Here is a 19,443-nt window from a genome sequence, read left to right on the forward strand (position 1 = left end):
TCGCGTTAGCCAGTCACAATTCAGGATTGGGAATTCTCAGGATGCAGCTCTTCCATCAAGACAGGTTTTTCTCAGTGATGGCCGCAGGCACACCTCTCTCTGATCCTTGGCCTCTCAGTCACCCAATCCCTTGGCCTCTGCTCTGCTCTGCTCAGGTTATACATCCAAAGCTCTTCTTGCTCTGCTGATAAATGCCCACAGAGCACTCCACTCCGCATGAAGTAAGCCTCCATCGGGATGCTCTCAGCTCGAGCTAGCTCTGTGGGTCAGCAAACCTAGCCTTCTGGATGAAGTGTCTAGAGGCCCCCACTCAGTAAGCAAGCCTCTTGCCCAAAGGCACTCGGTTTTCCGACTCCAGGGCCAGGGAACCCATCCCTGTGCGTTGGGCTCTTGGTTTTGCTGTCACCACTTCTCTGCTGCTCCTCAGCTGTTAAAGTTCTCTGTGTCCTGGATAAAGGGGTTTCAGTATGTGGAGGTCTCAGGGTCCAAAGGATACGCTCTGCTGCCTCTTCTCTCGTGATGGCAGGAAGCTCCCCATCCCTGAACCCAAGAGGCTGGATAAACTGCCCAATCCCCACATTAGCATTCCATACACCCTGTCTGTGTGGTCTCACCCAGTCATCTGGTGGAAGTGACAGAAACTGTGGCTGGAAGAGCATATCAAGTAGTTCACCGACTCACACGTAACATCGTCTGGATTATTATTCCTTGTGTTCTGCCGACAGGAAGGTGCCTCCTGATGAATGGATACGCAAAATGTGTCTCTTCCATTTTACGTAAATAGACCATTACTCAACCACAGAGAGAACTGGAGTCCTGGTGTATTCCACAGCATGGCTGAACGTTGAAAAGATTATGCTGAGTGAAATAAGCTAGACCCAAAAGGGCAAATACTGGACCATCCCACTTATATGAAAAAGGCCAATGTGCAGAGACCGGCCTTATTATCGGCTGCCCGGGGTGGGAGGAAGGGGGACAGGGGAGTTGTTGCTTAGTGGGCGCTGAGTGCCTATTTGGCCATGGGTGTACAGTATTATGCACATCATCAATGTCACTGACATATACAGGTGACAATTGTTGGATGCTCTCTTGCTCTCAAAACTCACTGCCAACAAGTCCATTCTGATTTATAACAACTCTCTAGGACGCTATGGAACTGTCCCCTGGGAATCTCAGAGACTGTAACTCTTTACAGGGCTAGCAGTCCCCATATTCGTCCTGCAGAATGGCTAGTGGTTTCAAACAACCGACCTTGTGGTCAGCAGTCCAATGCCATGAGGACTCCTTTAATGTTTGCGATAGGTTTAGATAGATAGACAGGCAGAGAGGTATTTCTCCTGTTGTCAATTACAATAAGCAGTAACAGTAATAACGAGTCATCGTACAGAAACTTTAGATCCTTTGCCATGTGCCTCGTCTTGGCATGAGAACCCTTTCTCCAGCCAGTCCAGCAGCCTGTACAGACATTCTTTATGGTCGCTCTCACTCTATCGCTCTTCAGCTATACAAGTAGTTCTAAATCGGATGTTCAGTGTCCTAAGTGGCGTGGCACCATCAACCCTGCCGTGCTAAGAATTAGACACTTGCAACTTCCCATTTAACAACCATTCATCTGTGAAGGTAGATACCCTAAGTCTCGTGGGCCCCAGTAATCTCTAAAGATGAGGACAACCATGCAAGGCTTACTGTTCATGACCGTGAAGTGGTTACACGTGACTGCCCAGGTTTAAAGACCCTGCCTGAGAAGAAAATCACTTCCCCGGTCCCCTTGAGCAACTCATTTTATTCCTCCGCGTCTCAGACTCCCTGCCCTTGGGCAAGAAAAGGATAGGTTTCCTACAAACATGAAACATGTGCTGATGCAACCGCTCCCTAACCCACAACGTTATAGGAAATGCCCTTTTTCTTTAAAAAAAAAAAACCCTAGGTAAAAATATTACACATTAATGCGATGATGTCTATTTTCCAGATTTCCCATCATTTCGCTCAAAACTCCCAAGGCTTTGGCAACTTGCTCTCGCAGGTGAGTGCTGAGGGTTGACCCCTCGGTAGGGAATCTATCTTCATTACAGTGACCTTGAAAATCTTGTAGGGTCCTTCGATTCCTGCTTGGCCCAAGCCTGAGTCTTCCTTTATTTTTGGTCTTCCTCATTTTGTGGGTGTTTTCCCTATTAAGCAAGTATCTTTAGATATTCACTGGGCAGTACAGATTATTCATCAAGTCATTGGGAACCCATTCGGTACATCATCTGTGTCTTCTCCGTGGCCCCACTGCACTTGACATCATGAGTTTAAGTGGAAGGTGAAAGAGTAATTTTTGTCATTTGTGACTTTGGCAAGACAAACAAACAAAAACCTCACTGCCATCATGTCCATTCTGATTCATGGTGACCCGATAAGACAAGGTGGAACTGCTCCTGTGAGTTTCCAAGACCATACTCTTTACAGGAGCAGAAAGCCCCGTCTTCCTCCTGCAGAGCTGACTGGTAGTCTCAAAGTGCTGACCTTGCAGTCCAGTGTAGAACTACTGGGGCGCACAGGCTCCCTGACTTTGGTAAAGCAACTGTGTACGCTTCCAAGTCCAACCCACTATCATCGAGTCAATTCTGACTCAGAGCCATGCTGTAGGGGGAAGAACTGCCTCCTTTGGGCTCCTGAGGCTATAAATCTTCACGGGAGCAGACAGCCTCATCTTTCGCCCTCAGAGCGACTTGTGAGCTCAAATCGCTGACCTTGCACTCAGCAGCTCAGTATGTCTCCCACTGTGCCACCTTATTCTGCCTCGGCATTAGACACAGCTCACTCAGAGGCACAGGTTTTGCCCGTGTGGACAGAGAGATGTCCGTGCAGCCTCTTGGTGTGAGACTCAGGCCGACCTGAGCTTGAATTCCAGATCTATGACTTACATTCCAAGAACCTTGAGATAACGACTTCCCCTCTCAGAGACTCCCTTCCTCCGGTTGTGACAGGGACACTAATAATAGCTGACTCCCAGGGAGTTTGAGATGAGTGCGTGAGATCATGCAGAAAGGGCCTGGCTTGGTGCCAGCATGCAGTACATGCTCAGTAAATGTCAGGTGGTAGCATCAGAGTTTGGATGTCTATTCTTGTTCTTCTGAGTTAAAGGGACTTTTTTTTTAATGTTTTTGGTCTATTCTAACATCAAAGAATAGTTCTTATTCTCCAGGCCGTGAAATTGCGTTCATGACCGACTGTCACCCCAAAGTCCTGGTTTTCACCCCCAACAACTCCCAGCCCCTGACCGTTGTCCTCCCCTCCCCGCAACGGGCAGATTGCAGAGGTCTACATATTGTCCCAGCCCTTCATGGTCCGCATGATGGCGACAGAACCTCCTGCGGTCAACTTGCAGCCGGGTAACTTCACCTTGGACATCCCCGCCTCCATCATAATGCTCACCCAGTCTGAGAATTCCACCACTGAAACCATCGTTTCCATGAACTTTGTAAGTACGCGGAGCCAAGAGGGCAGCCCCGTGTATGCCAATCCCATTCCTGCCCTGGGCCACTGACCAGGGACTTCCTGCTCTTTGGAGGGGGAAGGGGTGGTGTGTTCATTAGAAACGTGTACTTCCACCAGCACTTAAACCTCCCAGTCATTGTTGTTGTGGGGTGTGAGTGAGTGGCACACTGGGTGTACCCCCATAGGGTTGGGAGTAGGGTGGGGGCTGCAGTCTGGACAGGGGCAGATCACCAGGTAGGTCTTTGTTCTTCAGAGCAGCTGAGTGAGTTTGAACCACCAACCTTTCAGGGTAGCAGGCATGTACTTAACTGCCGAGCGAGCGGCTGAAGCTTCACACCCCCACTGCACACGTTCCCACTGCTGCCAGGGCATGGCTGGGACAACTTTGTTCCTCCAAGTGAGTCCATCCAGATGAAACACAAGTTTCTTTGGCCTGCTCAAGGCCAGCTGAGATGGGATGGAAGAGAATCTAAGCAAAATCTCTCAACACTTACTGTCATCAGTCAAAGCTGACTCAGAGGGACCCGACTGGACAGAGTCGAGCTGCCCCTGTGAGTTTCCAAGACTGCCACTGCTTGTGGGAGTAGAAGGTCTCATCTTTGTCCCAAGGGGGGACTGGTGGTTTCGAACTGCCAACCTTGCGAATCTCAGCCCAACACATAACCACGCGTCAACAGGGCTCATTTCTCACACACAGTACATGCGGCAAAGAGATTCGGGGTAAAGAGAACATGATTTAAAGGAAATTCTCCAACAAAAAGTATGTCTGTCTTTCATTTTCTTACCTGCAAGAGAAACATTTTTTTTAGAGCTTTGTTTCCGCTAGGAACCAAACCCACTGTCGTTGTCATGTCAATTCTGACTCACCGTGGCCCTCAAGGACAGTAGAACTGCCCCCTTGAGTTTCTGAGACTGGAACTCTTTACGGGAGCAGACAACCTCATCTTTCTCCTGCAGAGCAGCTGGTGGGTTTGAACAGCTGACCTTGTGGTTAGCAACTCAATGTCTAACCCCTTACGCCACCGGGGCTCCATGCCGGCTCTAGGAAAGGGCCCCAAACAGACGAATGTTGTTGCTATCCACAGGTTGCTAGTACCAGTGTCGGCCTTGTTATCCTGGGACAAAGGCTGGTCTGCTCCTTATCGCTGAACAGGTAAGCTCGATCGACTTGGACGGTTAGAATCCTCACTAAAAGTGAGTGAGCACGTTGCTGCCCGGTCCCTTCTGTTTTCTGTCTTCGTTTTGGAGGCTTTCCTGTTGGGAGAAGTTAGGATGGGTGGACCTAGGAAGACAGCAACTGTGGGGACCCAGAAGTGGGGGAGGGGGGAAATGGGGAGTTAATAGCAATGGGCACAAGAAGTAAGGAAAGGTTCCAAAGTTAATTATGGTGGCAAAACCACAATCAGTCTTCATGTGCTTGAACTGTTGACTTGGACGATCTGTTTAATTATATCTCAATAACACTGTTCGAAAAGAAAGTAAGCCCGTGCTTAACTTGCTTACTGGGTAATTTGAAAAGAAAAGCAGTGTTGTTGGTATTGTCTAGGACCCGAGCCACTGAAGTACTTCCCCTAACAGACCAGACCACTGCAAAGTGTGAACGTAGCTAAGACTTGGGATGTGTAGTCGGTCTTTGGCTTTCCAACTAGGCAATGCTTAAGTAAAATGGGGAACAAACTAGTTATAAACATCATTGCATAAGAGAAATTCACATGCTAATATAATATTCCATTAGATTGTAGGTTTCCAAACTGATTTGGCCTACCTCCCTCTTTACAGAAAAAAATCGCTCAGCCCCTGTGTTAGTCCGGTAGACTAGAGAAACAAATTCATGGACACACATATGTGTGTAAAAAAGAGGTATACAAGAGCAGTTGAATATTGAGAAAACATCCCAGCCCAATCCAGATCAAGACCATAAGTCTGATATTAGCCTATCTGTCCAATAACAATCTATAAAGTCCTCTTCAGACTCATGAAACACACGCAATGATGCCGAATGCAGGAGGATCACAGGCCAGTGGGTGCAAAGTCAGTGGTGGTAGGAGCATCTCAGCGCTGGCAGGGGTCTCCATGTGGCTCCTCCAGTTCCCAGGGGAGGTCCATGTGGCTTCTCTTCAGGGATGACTTGAAGGAAGTGACAGAGAGTCTCTCCTGACTCCAAAGAGGAAAGCCAGGAGTTCCCAGAATTCTCAGGAGAAGGCCACGCCCACACAGAGGCCTCATTGGCTATGACCAGATTGACAGACTAGACTCCACCCCTTCACTCGTAATCCTCTCAAGTACCAAATTGGCAACAGATTATGTAACTGCCACAGTACCTCTGGCAATGAAGGACTTTTGTACTGTAGCCCATAGTCCAGGGTAAAGTGCAGGTATTGCTTTGCCAGCCCACCCCCACCCCCCTCCCCGGCCTCCCCATCATCCCACTGTCCCCCAGGGGACAGTATTTCCCATTTTAGGAAACGCTGACATAATACCGCATCAGACATCAGATCCTGTCATATAATTATCCTCATCAGCAAACTCAGAGCGAATAGAGGTTTGGAATGAAAGGACCCAAGCGCTAACCCCCTGCTCCCTGGTTTATCACCATGATCAAGTCTATTAACCACCTTGGGTCTCATTTCCTTAGAAGCGGGACTGGTGAGACTTTGTGAGGGTACTTTGGGCAGGTCATAGGGAGGGACCAGGCCCTGGAAAAGGCCATCAAGCTTGGTCAAGTGGAAGGTCAATGAGAAAGAAGAAGACTCTCAATGAGATGGATTGGCAGTGGCGACAGCAATAGAAGCCAACCTATCTGTAATTGGGAGGATGGTATGGGGAACGGAAGTCCTTCATTCTGTTGGGGTCATTATGAGTCAGAATCGACTCCACAGCAAATTCCCACCATCCAAAGAGATCACCATTTGACTTTATGAACAGGACCCCTGCTGCCTGCCCACTCCATGGTGGTCTCCAAACCCTAGGGAGACCCCCTGCACCCTGATGCCTGAGAGCCGTGTGAGCAGCAGTTACGTCATTTGCAAAAGGCAAAGGCGGGACCCTCAGTTCAAACATCATTAGGAATTTCAAGATGACCACAGCAGAGTCTGAAATGAAGCACAGGGCCCTTCAGAGAGCAAGGCCCTGAGGCTGAGGGTGTCTCCTGAAGTGGGTGCTACTGCAAACCCCAGGTGGGGAGCAGGGTAGGGGCAAGAACGTGACCCAATCATCATAGGCTGAGAGTAGCCGAGGGGTCCAAGGAAGGCTTCAGGGCGGCTGTGCTGAGGAGGTGACCTGCCGCCCACAGGCTGCCCCAGCCGGCTCTTCCACTACTTGGCACCTAGAGGGCTGTATTTCAGGACCAGCTGGTTTGGTCTGGGTGATGTCAGCAGGAGACGGTGTAAAGAGGGTGGGGAGACTTGGGCCATCCCTGAAAGGAACTGGGGACCCTGGCCCTCTGGGTCTCTAGGGAAGGTTCTGGGGAACCCACATCCTTGTTAACCTGCCTGAACGCATCTCTTCCCCGGGGCTGCTCAGGGCTGGCCCCATAGAAATGAGCAGCAGTTCGATGTGGGGGGGTGAGAGAGTCAGACTCTATATGTTCGGGTCCCAGCTCTGTCATTGGTTCCCTGTGGGGTCTTTGGCCAGTTTCTTAACTTCTCTGCACCTCCACTTCCCTCATCGGTAAAACGAGGCGTTGACAAAGCCCGCTCCCGGGGCTGGTGCGAGGAATGTGTGAATCAGTGTCTGGAGAGTTGTGTGTTGTGTTCCATGAAGTGGCTGGCTGTTGATGGTCTCTGAAAGGCCACTTCCATCAGTGTGTCTTGCTGGGGTGGCTTGCAGGTTGCTGGTGACGCTGGAAAGGATGCCATTGGTGTTTCAAATACCAGCAGGGTCAGGCGTGGTGAAGAGGTTTCAGACGATCTTCCAGGCAAAGAAGAGACCGGGAAGAAGGAAGAGACGGTCCACTTCTGGGGAAAAAAATTAGCCACAAAACATTAGGAAGAGCAGTGGCATGCAGTGTGGTCAAGCGCTGGACAATGAGTCCCTCAGCTGGGAAGGCACGACAGTGACGGCAGCAAGGGACTCGAACATAGCACGCCATGGGCATGTTGTCCCTGGAGAAGGTCATCCTGCCCGGTGAAGCAGACGTCAGTGAAGAAGAGGAAGGGCCCGGAGGAGAGGGGCTGACACCATGAATGCAACAACGGCTTGTTCGACGTAACAATTGTGAGGACGGTGCAGGGTTTGTATGTAAGGTGGCCATGAATCCAAAACGACTCCACGGTCCCTACCAGCCACCGCCCAAAGTCTTGACACTCACACGTGGTCACAGATTCGGTGCCAACCCACAGGAACCCAATAGGACGGGACAGAACAGCTCCGGTGTGTTTCTGAGAGACCGACTCGTGACGGGAGTAGACCGTTTTTCTCCCATGGAATAGTTGGTGGTTTCGAACCCTTGACCTTTCAGATCACCGCCTAGTGTGTAACCACTCCGCCACCAGGACTCTTGACCGAGGAGAGAAAAGATGCTGATGGTGGGTGTCCCGAAATGGAGGAGGCACACAGACCTGCCGCCCGCCCCCCCACCACCTCAATGACGGAAGACGGTGGAAGAAACGATACAGGAAGCACAAGCGGGCAGGCTTCGGAATAAACTTGGCCTCTTTGGGTATGTCTCGTTGAAAGGACAGCGTCTGGAGCCTAGATCTGAATTCTCCCTCAATCTTTTTCTAGCAGTGTGACCTGGGGCAAGCAGCTACGTGGCCGCGGCGAGCACCCAGGCCCTCACCAGCAGCATAGCATTCCTCTCGATTGGGTTGGTGTATGGGGCGATGAGATGGCAGTTGTAAAGCCCAGAGCACAATGGCCCCTGCTCACGGTCAGTGCTTAAGAAATACTGGCTATCACTCTTGATAGTCTTTCATTCTCTTTCTCTCCCTAGGATCAAATGTTGACCACATAAAAGGGGGCAGTGGGTCCCAAAGGCCATGAGATGTCAGAAGGATCTTATAAGCTGTGAACTTGGTCCTCCGAGTCGTCAATTAGATCCTTACTGCGCGCTAGCTGAAGTTGGGCACTTTGTTCCAAGCACAGGCAATCCCAGGGTTTTGTTTGTTTGTTTGTTTGTTTGTTTGTTTTTCAGATTAATTCAGAGGCTAAATTAGCCCACATGTTCTCTTTCTTGGGTCTCAGCCAGCTCATTTAAATTCCCACTCTCTGTTCTAAGTTCATGTAATAAAATACACATCATTGTTGAACAATGTGGAACTCTAGAACATTATTCAGCTTTGTCATAATTGAGGCTCTGGATACTCCCAAACTGCACTCCACCCCACTATGACCAAGAGTGTCAGATTTCCCAATAAGCAAAATGTTTCAGGGTGCCTTCTCTGGAGAAGGAACATCGGTGAACCCTGTTTCTGGGTAAACAGAGAGAGATTTCTATCAGAAGAGGGCTGACGCGGTTGTAAAGGTGAGAAAACTCCAAATCTGTTGGCCAGATATTAGGTTTGAGGCTGTTCCTGACTCAAGTAGCTCAGGGGCTGATGAGCCCAAGAGGTGCTGGAAGACCACACGGTTCTGACTGCAGAAAGGAATGAATCTTAAGGTCGGCAGGTAAGATGCCAGGATGCTGAAGACTCCCAGGATCAGCAAGCAATATGGCAAGCTGTTGGCTCAAGTTCCAAGAACCGGAGATTGATGGGCCAGATGCAGGAGTCAAACTCAGCAAAAAAGCAAGCAAGCTTTCCCACAGCATCAATGTATATTGGAAGCAGACCAGACTCTGAAAGGAAATCCCATCTTGTAGGGTTCTTAGTTCTTAACTGCCAAACTTCCGAGAATGATACCCAATCAAGTTGACACAAAACGTTAATTATCCCACAAGATAAGCACGAGTTCACTGTGTTTACTCAATCACCTGTAGGGAACAATGTCACCTTGGTTTCGCCACTTCAAAGATTCTGCTTCTACGGATGGTTCACATCTGGCTCTCTCCAAGCACCACAGCATCTTCCATCAGAATTAAAGCCTCTTTTCAAATTCACAGCCCCTGACAGGGGCAGAGTACCCAGGAAGCAAAGTAAGCACTGACTTACTTATGCTTATTTACTATTAGTAAGTCAGTGCTTACCTTGCATAGGGGATAATCTGCCCCTGGTACAAACACACAGCCCTACTCACTTATACCCATTGCCACTGAGTCAATGCCAACTCAGAGTGACTCGTAGAACTGCCTTATGGGTTCCCAAGGCTGTCAATTTTCATGGAAGCAGAAAACCTCCTCTTTCTCCTATGGGGCAACTGGTAGATTCAAACTGCTGACCTTGCAGTTAGCAGCCCATTGTGCAAACCCACTATTCCAGCAAGGCTGTAGAAGCCCTACCATCCCTCCTAAACAAACAATCCCGTCAGAGAAGACAAAGACATCTGCCTACAGGAAGATGAAATCACCACCTCACTATCTTCCTCACGCCAGAGGCGGCAAAGCATACCCCAACATAATCCATCTGCAGAGAAGACTGGAGAGAAAAACAGGTCCGTGCAAGAATGGAATCGTCGTTTCTATAGAAGCCACGCTTTGGACCGGTCAGCAGAGCTAGAGCTTGTCACCTGGGCTGGTACCCACCCCACTCTCCCTCTGAGTCACTGTGGAAGCCAAACCAAAGTTCACTGCCACCAAGTCTATTCCAGCTCCAAGAGGCCCAAGAGGACAGCATCAAACTGTTCTTGTGGGTTTCTGATTGTGCAGAGCTTTACAAGAGCAGAGAACCCCATCTTTCTTCTCCTGAACCCCATCTTTCTTCTTCTGGTAGAATTGAACTGCTGGCCTACCGGCTAGCAGCCCAAATGTGTAATCCATGATGCCACCAACTCTCCATACCACGGAAGCCAGAATACTCCGTTTCCCTTCAGGTCGTACAAAGCTCTCACCTTTTACCACGAGCAGTAGAATTCTCCAAGCGGGTGGCCACCGGCAGAGGAGGAAGCCTCAAATGGATCCTTCTACCAGCTCATAGAGGGGAGCGATGGTCCACAGGAGGCAAGGAAGTTAAGACACTGACTCACTTGCCAAGAGGGCCCTTTGATACCGGGAGGCGCATCCCATTTCCCCCCTCCAAAATCATCCATCATGAGATTAAATCTGCAGCCTGTGACTTGTCCACTCTTAGCTCCTGGCCCGACCCTTCAAGCCAACCCACCTCAGCTCCCACAGCTTCCTGAGATGAGCATCCACTCTGGGAGAATTTGTCGAGAGCCTGCTGTGAGCCACGCACCGTTCTTGACGCACAGAGTAGGGAGAAGAATGGCTCTCCCCTTCCAGGTCCACAGAGCGGGAGAGACACTTAGATCAGTGGGTAGTTGCAACGTTGGGTGTGAAGGAACATGATTGTAACGTGAACTTAGTGCTTCTTTCAAGGGGCAATGTATTTCCCCCCTGAAGCTACGCTCCATTGTCAGGCACACACACAAAATCTCACATCCCTACACACACTCACATACACCGACCACATCCCCCCGCCCCCACTACTCACACTCACACATATACATTCACCCATTCATACAAACTCATGGGCACTCCCATCCTCACACAAACTCAAACTCACATGCAAATACACTCACACCGCCCCCGGCCCCCACACACTCCCTCGCCCGCACCCCCATGAGCTCACACACTCGCACACACTTCTCCAGCCCACGCTCTGCCTTCGCCTGGCCAGAATTCCAAGCGCAAACCTCCGTGGGGTGTCACCAGCATGTGGCACCTGAATGCACACTGTGTGTATTGGTCTCTGGTTGCCTCCTGTAGTTCCAGCGCCTCTCCAGCCGCATCGTCTACATTCTCCACGTTGCTGAGCACGGAATGAACGGCTGGGACACTCCCTGGTGTTGTTCTGTTTTCTGGGCTGCTGCCAGGCTGAGCATTGCTGAACACTGCCAGCGCTCCCTTCCTAAGAGCCTTCATGACATTCCTTACATTTAGGTTAGAGAGCAACGTCCTAATGTGGCATGAGAAGGTCTCTCTGGTCAACCTCCATCTGTGTCTTTCTCTAGCATTACCTTGGGCCCTCACCCCTATGTGTCTGTTTCCCCACGCCCCCCACCCCCTGGCCTTTGAAACCTCTGCCTGGACCCTTCCCCTCTTCCGTCCCCTTTTTGCCTTTTAATTCCTGCTCCTCCTTCTTTGGTCAGTTCAAAGATCACTTCTGTGGGAAGCCTTCCTGCTCCCCCCACCCCCAAACAAGGTCAGCCTCCTTTGTCGTTGGCCTCAAGGAACCTGCTTCTTTCCTTCAGCGCATCCATCTCGTCTTGACACGAGCCTTCCATCAGTGGGAGTCTTTGATTGGCACCTGCCTCGCCAGGAGGCTGGACCTGCTATAGAGCAGCGATGTGTCTGGTGTTTCTGTCTTCTCTCCTGGACCTGCTGCAGCGCTGACACCGGTGCCCGATGCTGGGTGAATCGGTGAAGGAAGGAACGAAGTGCCTAGAATGTGCCCTCTTCTCAGTCCAGGGAACACAAAGGTGATTGAAGCTGGATTCTGCCCTCAAGGAGTTCACAGTCAGCGGGCAGGGAGATCAACAAATGTGACTCTCGGATCTATTGGCAATGCCTGCCAGCGGCATCAGTTTGGAGGAGATGAGACGTTTGTGTCTGTGTTCTGATTGGCTCGACGTTCATCGTGTCATATTTGAACTTCTTCTTGCTGAGGGGGCCCCTGGTGGCAGAGCAGGTTACACATTGGGCTGCTAACCCAATGGTGAGCAGTTCAAAACCACTAGCTGCTCCATAGGAGAAAGCTGAGGCTTTCAGCTCTGGTCATGATTTACAGCCTCAGAAGCCCACAGGGACAATTCCTCCCTGTCCTAGGGTCACAAAGAGTCACAATGAACTTGATGGCAGTTAGTTTTGAAAACTTGTTAAATTGGTTGCAAGATGAGACTCCCTTCCTCTTTGCCCACCACCCTGCCGTCTACTCTGTGGCTATGTCATAACCCGCAGCCCTGGAAACGGAGAATTCCTGGGAGCGTGGCTCTAAGTACCAAGTTCAAGCCTCGGTAGAAGTTGTACAGTGTCCCGGGATAGTGGAAATGGCTTAGGTACTCGGCTGCTAACTCAAAGATTGGCCCTCAGAGCCTACCCAGAGGTGCCTGAGAAAAAAAGGCCTGGCGATCTATTTCTGGGGGAAACGGAGCCCTTGAAAACTCTCTGGAGCCCAGTTCTACTGAGGGCTCCCTGGAGTCTGCAGGCTGGACTGTCCACAGACCACCATCACGCACCCCCTGGGGTGAGAGTTGAGTTTGCATGTTTTTCAGAACCAAGGTCATAGTAAGGTCTTGGCTGGTTTCTCCTCTTGTGATGAACTTCCTCTTCAGCAAATCAATCTGGCAGGAATGTCTGCCGAGGCCTAGCAAAGAGGCAGGCAGACGTTTGGTGACCTTCGGAGCAAAGGAGATAGTCTATTCATGGGAAACTGCCAGGCAAGTGGAGCCAGCTTGATGGCAACCAACAACGTCAACAGACTGAGATTTGTCTTCTGGATCCACCCGTTGCTGGCTCTGTGATCTTGGGGCAATGATGTGGCCTCTCTAAGCCTCGGTTTCCTTGCCTGCCGCAAAGAGAGGTTGGTTAACCAGGGCACCTCTCACCAAGACGACCTTTTTAAAACGTTGTTGACATTCCACGGGAGTGCACGTCACAAAGCGTCATCCCCATCCCAGTGGACACCACCGCCATCCTCACCCTTGTCATCATCCTGGCTGGGTGCATTCCTAAGGGACCAGCCTGGCTCAAGGACGTGATAAGGCTGAGTTCAGAGCAGCGGGATGATACAGACATTGTGTCTGGTCCCTGCTCGGCCCTCAATCCAAGCTGCCAACAATAAAGCCTGTGGAACAAATGCGCTTGGAGACCCCCTTCCTGAGTGCAAATCCCAGCCTTGTTCTCTCGGAAAGCAGTAGTGTGGCAAATGCAATTGGACATGACGTCCTCACAAATGTCCTTGTATGCATTTCTTTTGATAGTGACTCATGGGCGCAAACACATTTCTTCCCTCTCTCTGTTAAGCCACCGTTGTTCCATCTACCCTCCTTTAACCTTGTTTGTTTCCTTTCAGGTTCCGCCTCTCGGTGCCAGCGTCCGACCACGACAACATTGAGGTAGACCTTGACACTCTCCCCTCCCCCCACCTTCTCTCTCTCCTCCTCTCTCTCTCAAGGCAAGGTTTAGAACGGTCCTTTAGGCCGCCTGGTTGTTTTCCACGCCTCTGAGCACTCCATTTCTGTGCATCAATGGTCGGTATGAACTTTTGTAATACTGATGTCGTTCCCATCTCCCAAGCCCATTGAGCAGTAAACAGGCGAGAAACCTCCCATTCACTTTTACCCATGCCAGGACTTAAGAAGGCATTGGAAAGGCTGTTAAGAAGTGTGTAGGGCATATGCGAAATTAACTTCATATATCAGCTACTTCTCTTAGAAACCCCAAGATTATAATCCCTTGCTCCGTAGCTACCTAGCTGCCTAGTCTCTTAACCTGATTAGTTTTCCTCCATAGGAGGGAAAAATAGATCATTTTGAACACTTACAATACATGTTTGTTTATTATGTGTCACACACACATGGAGACACACACACATAGACATACTCACATTCTAGAACAGTATGAACATGTTAGACCAGATCATTCTTGCTTGTCGAGGTTGTGTTATGCATGGTAGCATGTTTAACGGCATCTCTGGCCTCTGTCCACCAGATGCCAGCAGCACAGCCTCCATACTTCCACAGGGAAACCAAGAGGCAAGCCTAGGATGTGTAGCTTCAGAGCCAGCACCACTGACCTGTCTATGCTAACTATATGGGAAAAGCAGCCTTGCTGGCATAGCGGATCCTGCATTGGACTGCTAAGCACAAGGTCAGAGGTTCAACCCCATCAGTAACTACAAGAGGAAAAAGATGAGGCTGCCTGCTTTCACAAAGATCTAAAGTCTCAGAAACCCAAAGGGAAAGTTCTGTCCTATTTGGTCACTGTAATAACACCTGCTCCCCACCCCTCACTGCCTTTCAAAAAAAATGGACAATGAGTCAACTCTGACGCACAACCTCCTGCAGGACTGAGAGCGGCACTGCCCCTTCTGGTGCCTAAAGCTTAATGGTTGCAGAAAGCCTCATCCTTCTTCTGGGAGAGCCCCGGGTTTCGAACTGCTGGCCTTGTGGTTAGCAGCTCAACACATACATAACCCACTACACCACCTTGGTTTCTTTCTACCCTGATGAGATCGAGGCCAGTACCCACCAACACCGGGCACATGTGTTTCCAAGTGCCCGGATTCAGGCACTGACCCAGGTTCCCCCTTTTGATCGTAGGTCCTGAGGTTTGAGAATATCCTGTCTTCCATCCTTCACTTCGGAGTGCTGCCACTGGCCAATGGTGAGGCATTCTTGGGAACAGAAGTGGCCCCTGGGCATCGGCTAAACACAGGAGCTAGTGGGCTAGTGGAGGGCCTTTCCACCCCCTTGTACTTTGAGAGTGCTGTCTGTAAGTCCAGGCAGGAGCCAGAATTGACAAAGTGTGTACCATCGGATGATTTGGTCCACACCCTGCGAGGAGCCCTATGGGCAGCCTCAGCAAGAAGGGCTGACCCGATGGCTTGACGGAGCTTGAAACCGGGCTCCTGGGGCACGAGTGAGCCTCCTTTAGTTCCGGGAGAAAGGATATGGGTCTCCTCAGGGGATGGGGTGTTAGTCTGGGTAGACTAGAGAAACAAATCCATGGACACACGTGTAGAAGAAAGAGATTTATATACAAGAGCAATTGAACATTGAGGAAAATCCCAGCCCAGTCCAAGGCCATACGTCCGATATTAACCCCTATGTCTGATACCAATCTATAAAGTCCTCTTCAGACTCACGAAGCACATGCACTGAAGCCAAATGCAGGACCATCACAGGCCAGTGGGTGGAAAGTCTTTGGATCCAGTGGCGTTGTAAGCATCTCAGTGCCAGCAGGGGTCTGTCTGTGGCTTCTCTCCGGCTTCCGAGGTCTGGTTACCTCCATGTGGTTTGTCTTCTGCAATGTCTCCCAGGGAATAGCAGAGAGAGAGAGGTGTCTTCCCCCTCCAAGGAGGAAAGTACCAGATTTCCCAGAATCCTCAGGAGAAGGCCATGCCCACAGAGAAGTCTCATTGGCTATCTTCAGATTGACAGCCTAGACTCCACCCCTACACGCTTAATCTTTAAATTGGCACCAGATTAGGGGACTGCTGCGGATGGTTTTGCGAACCCTCCACAGACCCCCCCTCTGCACTGACAGCGTGGCTAAATGACGATCTTGCCCTTGCCCTGCGCAGCCACAGTGGCACGCTGCAGCGCATTGACGATGGCCCGTTGAAATGTGTTTCCATGAGACGTCAAGATGGTCTCGGGCCCGCTTTTATGACGGTCCCCTCAAAGATGAACGGGCAGGTTGCCAACACATTTCTCTTGCTCAGACGCACTCAAGCACAGGTGCGTCTTGAGGACCCTTGATGGACGAATGGTTCTTCCAGGGAAAGGCCAGCGACGTGGCACCCAGAGGGAAGACGCCGAATGCAAACAGATGGAAAGATAGATCATTTCATAGCTGTTTATGCGCCTCCTATGAAAAATGCCCTGTAGGTTCAGTCCCCCCACATGACTGTTCTTACGTTTTCATTCTGCCTTTTAGCCAAATTGCAACAGGGATTTCCTCTGCCCAACCCGTACAAGATCTCCTTGGTCAACTCAAATATCGAAGTTTTTGAGGTAAGCGTGTTAATCTCACAGTCATTGACCCATTTCCTGTTTTGCGGTGTCTGTTTTGCTTGCTTTGGGGTTTTGATGTTGTTTTCCCCAGCCCAGGGAATTTCATAAACCACACATTTAGCTCTTCAAACTTGCAAGTAATGCTGGGCAGCATTGTAACTTGAATTTAAAAACCGGACCGGGTCCAATTTCACTTAGTAGCCAGATGCATTTCACGCCATGGGTCACAAAGACCTGCTTCAGGGCATTATTTCATTTGTCGCACGGTGAAACCTGGGAGGCTGGGATTGTCCGTCCCATTTTCTATGTGATGAGAGAGCATGCCTTCTGTGGTTCTGTGGGAGAAGTCTGCCCTTCTACGCTGGAGACCCAGCTTCAGTTCTGCGTGTTAGGGGACACTTGTGTGTAGCTATGATGCTTCCAGACGGAGGGCGACGCAGAGAAAAGGCCTGGCAACCTACTTCTGAACATCAGCCCGTAAGAACCCTACAGACCACAGCCCTCATATTTCCATCTGGCCCAGGGGCCGGGCAGAACCAGAGGATCCGGGCAGTGGGGGGAGGCTGCGGGTACCAATCAACTACAGCAACACAGATGACGGGAGGAAGACTCAGAAAGGTAAGGTCACAGCCACAGATGGAAAGGGGTGTGGCTGTGATCAGACTGGCTTTTTTGTGTCTTCCTCCTTCTGGACACTGTTTTGTTCAGGGAGGTGGATATATGTGTCCGGGATTTCTCCAATCCTATACATTTCTCACTTTCGTTTCCTCCTATCTCACACACTCTTGTACACACACACACACACACACACACACACAGAGAGAGAGAGAGAGAGAGAGAGTTCTACACATGATTAAGTCTCCTGAGAGGACAGAATTCCAGAAAGGCTGGTTGCATCTCAGACAATCTGCGGCAAGCCAGCAAGCTGGGAGGAGGGAAGCCTGGTAACCTGAGATCCTTTGGGCAAAGCCAGGCATCCTAAGATGGGAAGTGCCCAAAGCTTGCCTCTGTCTCCATCATGTCATCCTTTCCAGGGTTTCCTGCTGATTTCCACCGACCTGAAGTATGAGCAGAACTTGAAGCCGCCGAGCTTCCAGGCCTGGGATCGTCTGAACCTGATGAACAGATTCTGGGGTGGGAAGCCAACCCCCTGATGGCCCGTGTACAAAGCCCCTGCAGGAAGGATGGGGCCCTTAACCCCCTCACGGCGCCTGGACACCCAGCAGGAGAAGACGTCCGCTCTGGCTTGTCTAAAGCCCTTACGAAGGGCTTGCACAAGATCTTTCCTTCTCCAGCCTGCGGGGACTTAAAGTGTGCACATAGGATGGGGTGTGAGAGTGTGTGTGTGTGTGTGTGTGTGTGTGTGTGTGTGTGTCAGGGCATCAGGGTGGCACGTGTACCCAAATGACCAGGAAGCTCTGTGCGTGCACATCTGGACCGGTTATATCCGGCAGAGAGTCCTTCTGCTGAGGGGAGTGGGGGGTTCCTTCATCCCTCTTACATATTAGATTTTTGTGTTTTATATTTACTGCCAGTGTGCCCTTTATTTAATTAAAATTGTTTTCTATCCATGCCTACAACAATTCCTGATTTGAGAAATTTCCTGACCCCATTGAGTTTTCTTTCAAATAAAACAAGACAGGGAAGAAGAAAGGGAGCGTAGAGTCTTTCACGCCGACAAAGGAGTGCCAGCGGTTACGTGCTTGACAACAGAACCAGAGGTGGGTGGTTGGAACCTACTCAGAGGGACCTCGGAAGAAAGGTCTGGGAACCTATTCAGAGGGACCTCAGAAGAAAGGTCTGGTAGTCTGCTTCCCAAGGGTCACAGCAGAGAAACTCAATGGAGCCAGGTCTGCTCTGGAGGCATGCGGTCCGTGAGGTTGCCAAGGATCAGGAGCAAGCACAGCAGTTGGCTGAGGTTTGAGTTGGACAATTACTAAAACTAAGGAGGTCCCATTTGTCCTTGAGTTAAATGGGGGATTGAATGAACTAAGATAGCCTCCCCATCCCCCAACGAATAAACAAGGGGGATCATGGGAAACGCCAGAGATTGTATCGCTTCCAGAATGCTCTACGTTACAGTTTTGAGTATGTCCCTCTCGACCTCACCTCGAGATCAGAGAAATGGCAGCTCAGTCAACTAAACCTAAAGAATCCATAACTTGCTGGTGATATTTGCATTGAGAAAACACCCTCTCAACAGGGTGCAACTGAGGTAGAGGAAGAAGCCGAGAATGTACAAACTCAATGAAGACATTTTTTAAAAGACTACTGCTATCAAGTGGACTCTAACTCACAGTGACTCTACAAGCTCAGTAAAACTGCCTCGTTGGATTCCCAAGAGAATCGACCTTTGGGGAAGCCGATGACAACATCTCTCTCCCACAGAGCAGTGGGTGGGTTCACATCACAAACCTTTGCATTAGCAGCCCAGTGCTTAATCCATTGCACTAACAGGGCCCATCAGAAAGAGAAAACACAAACTTAGCTTTGGTGGAGCTTATTGTCTCATGGGAGGTGGGGAGAGTGGGGGAAAGACTTGCACAGCAGACGGCGCCTGTGGCCAGCTGCTTATTCCATGAGGTTAACTCTCATACCTGCTCCGCGATCCCCTTTTACGGCCAATAATTCAGAGGTTCAGAGAGATTTCGTGATAAAAAGCAAGTACACAGCAGGGTCAAAACTGAATCCCAAGTCTTTCTGGCTCCAAAACGGAAACTGCTTAAAGATGGTTGATTAACTATGAACAAGAGATACTGACTATAAAACCATGATCACAGAGGGCTTCATCACCAAAAAGCCCTGGGGATCCACGGGGCTGTCATCTCCTCTGTGTAGCACGTGCCTGGCCGTGAGAGTGGCCATGGTGCCTGTCGTGTGGCATTCCCTGGGTGCTCTAGGGGGAAGTTCTTGAATGCATGTCCATGAACTCATCCTGGAGCATTACCACTGTTCAGTATGAACAGTGACTTGAATGTTTCTTTCCCAGATATAGGCCTAGCCCATCTGCCCCCCCTCAAGGCTAGGGAAAGCCTGCTCACATGGAAACACCAAAGAGTAGTTGTATTCATGAGAGCAGTTGGGCCGGATCCAAACGTAACGTATCTTCATAATTCTGAAAATCACTTCCGAAGCAAAGAGTAACCAAGGACAAACTACAAAAAGCTGGACGAGGAAGAAGATGCCTTTGAA

At 50.1% G+C, this 19,443-nt stretch overlaps 1 protein-coding gene across 1 annotated transcript in view; it reads left to right on the forward strand.

Annotated features, from left to right (window-relative positions):
- BPIFC (BPI fold containing family C) overlaps positions 1 to 17,820 on the forward strand; it is a 35,710-nt gene extending 17,890 nt beyond the window's left edge. Inside the window, exons 9-15 of the mRNA XM_075552699.1 lie at positions 1,970 to 2,023; positions 3,293 to 3,463; positions 4,566 to 4,633; positions 13,587 to 13,629; positions 14,836 to 14,899; positions 16,175 to 16,251; positions 17,286 to 17,820. Of these exons, the coding sequence (XP_075408814.1) occupies positions 1,970 to 2,023; positions 3,293 to 3,463; positions 4,566 to 4,633; positions 13,587 to 13,629; positions 14,836 to 14,899; positions 16,175 to 16,251; positions 17,286 to 17,405 (597 nt within the window). The 3' untranslated portion in view covers positions 17,406 to 17,820. The remainder of the gene's footprint in view (positions 1 to 1,969; positions 2,024 to 3,292; positions 3,464 to 4,565; positions 4,634 to 13,586; positions 13,630 to 14,835; positions 14,900 to 16,174; positions 16,252 to 17,285) is intronic.
- The last annotated feature ends 1,623 nt before the right edge of the window (positions 17,821 to 19,443 follow it).

Source organism: Tenrec ecaudatus, chromosome 6, assembly GCF_050624435.1.
Source record: "Tenrec ecaudatus isolate mTenEca1 chromosome 6, mTenEca1.hap1, whole genome shotgun sequence".
Classification (NCBI taxonomy): Eukaryota; Metazoa; Chordata; class Mammalia; order Afrosoricida; family Tenrecidae; genus Tenrec; species Tenrec ecaudatus.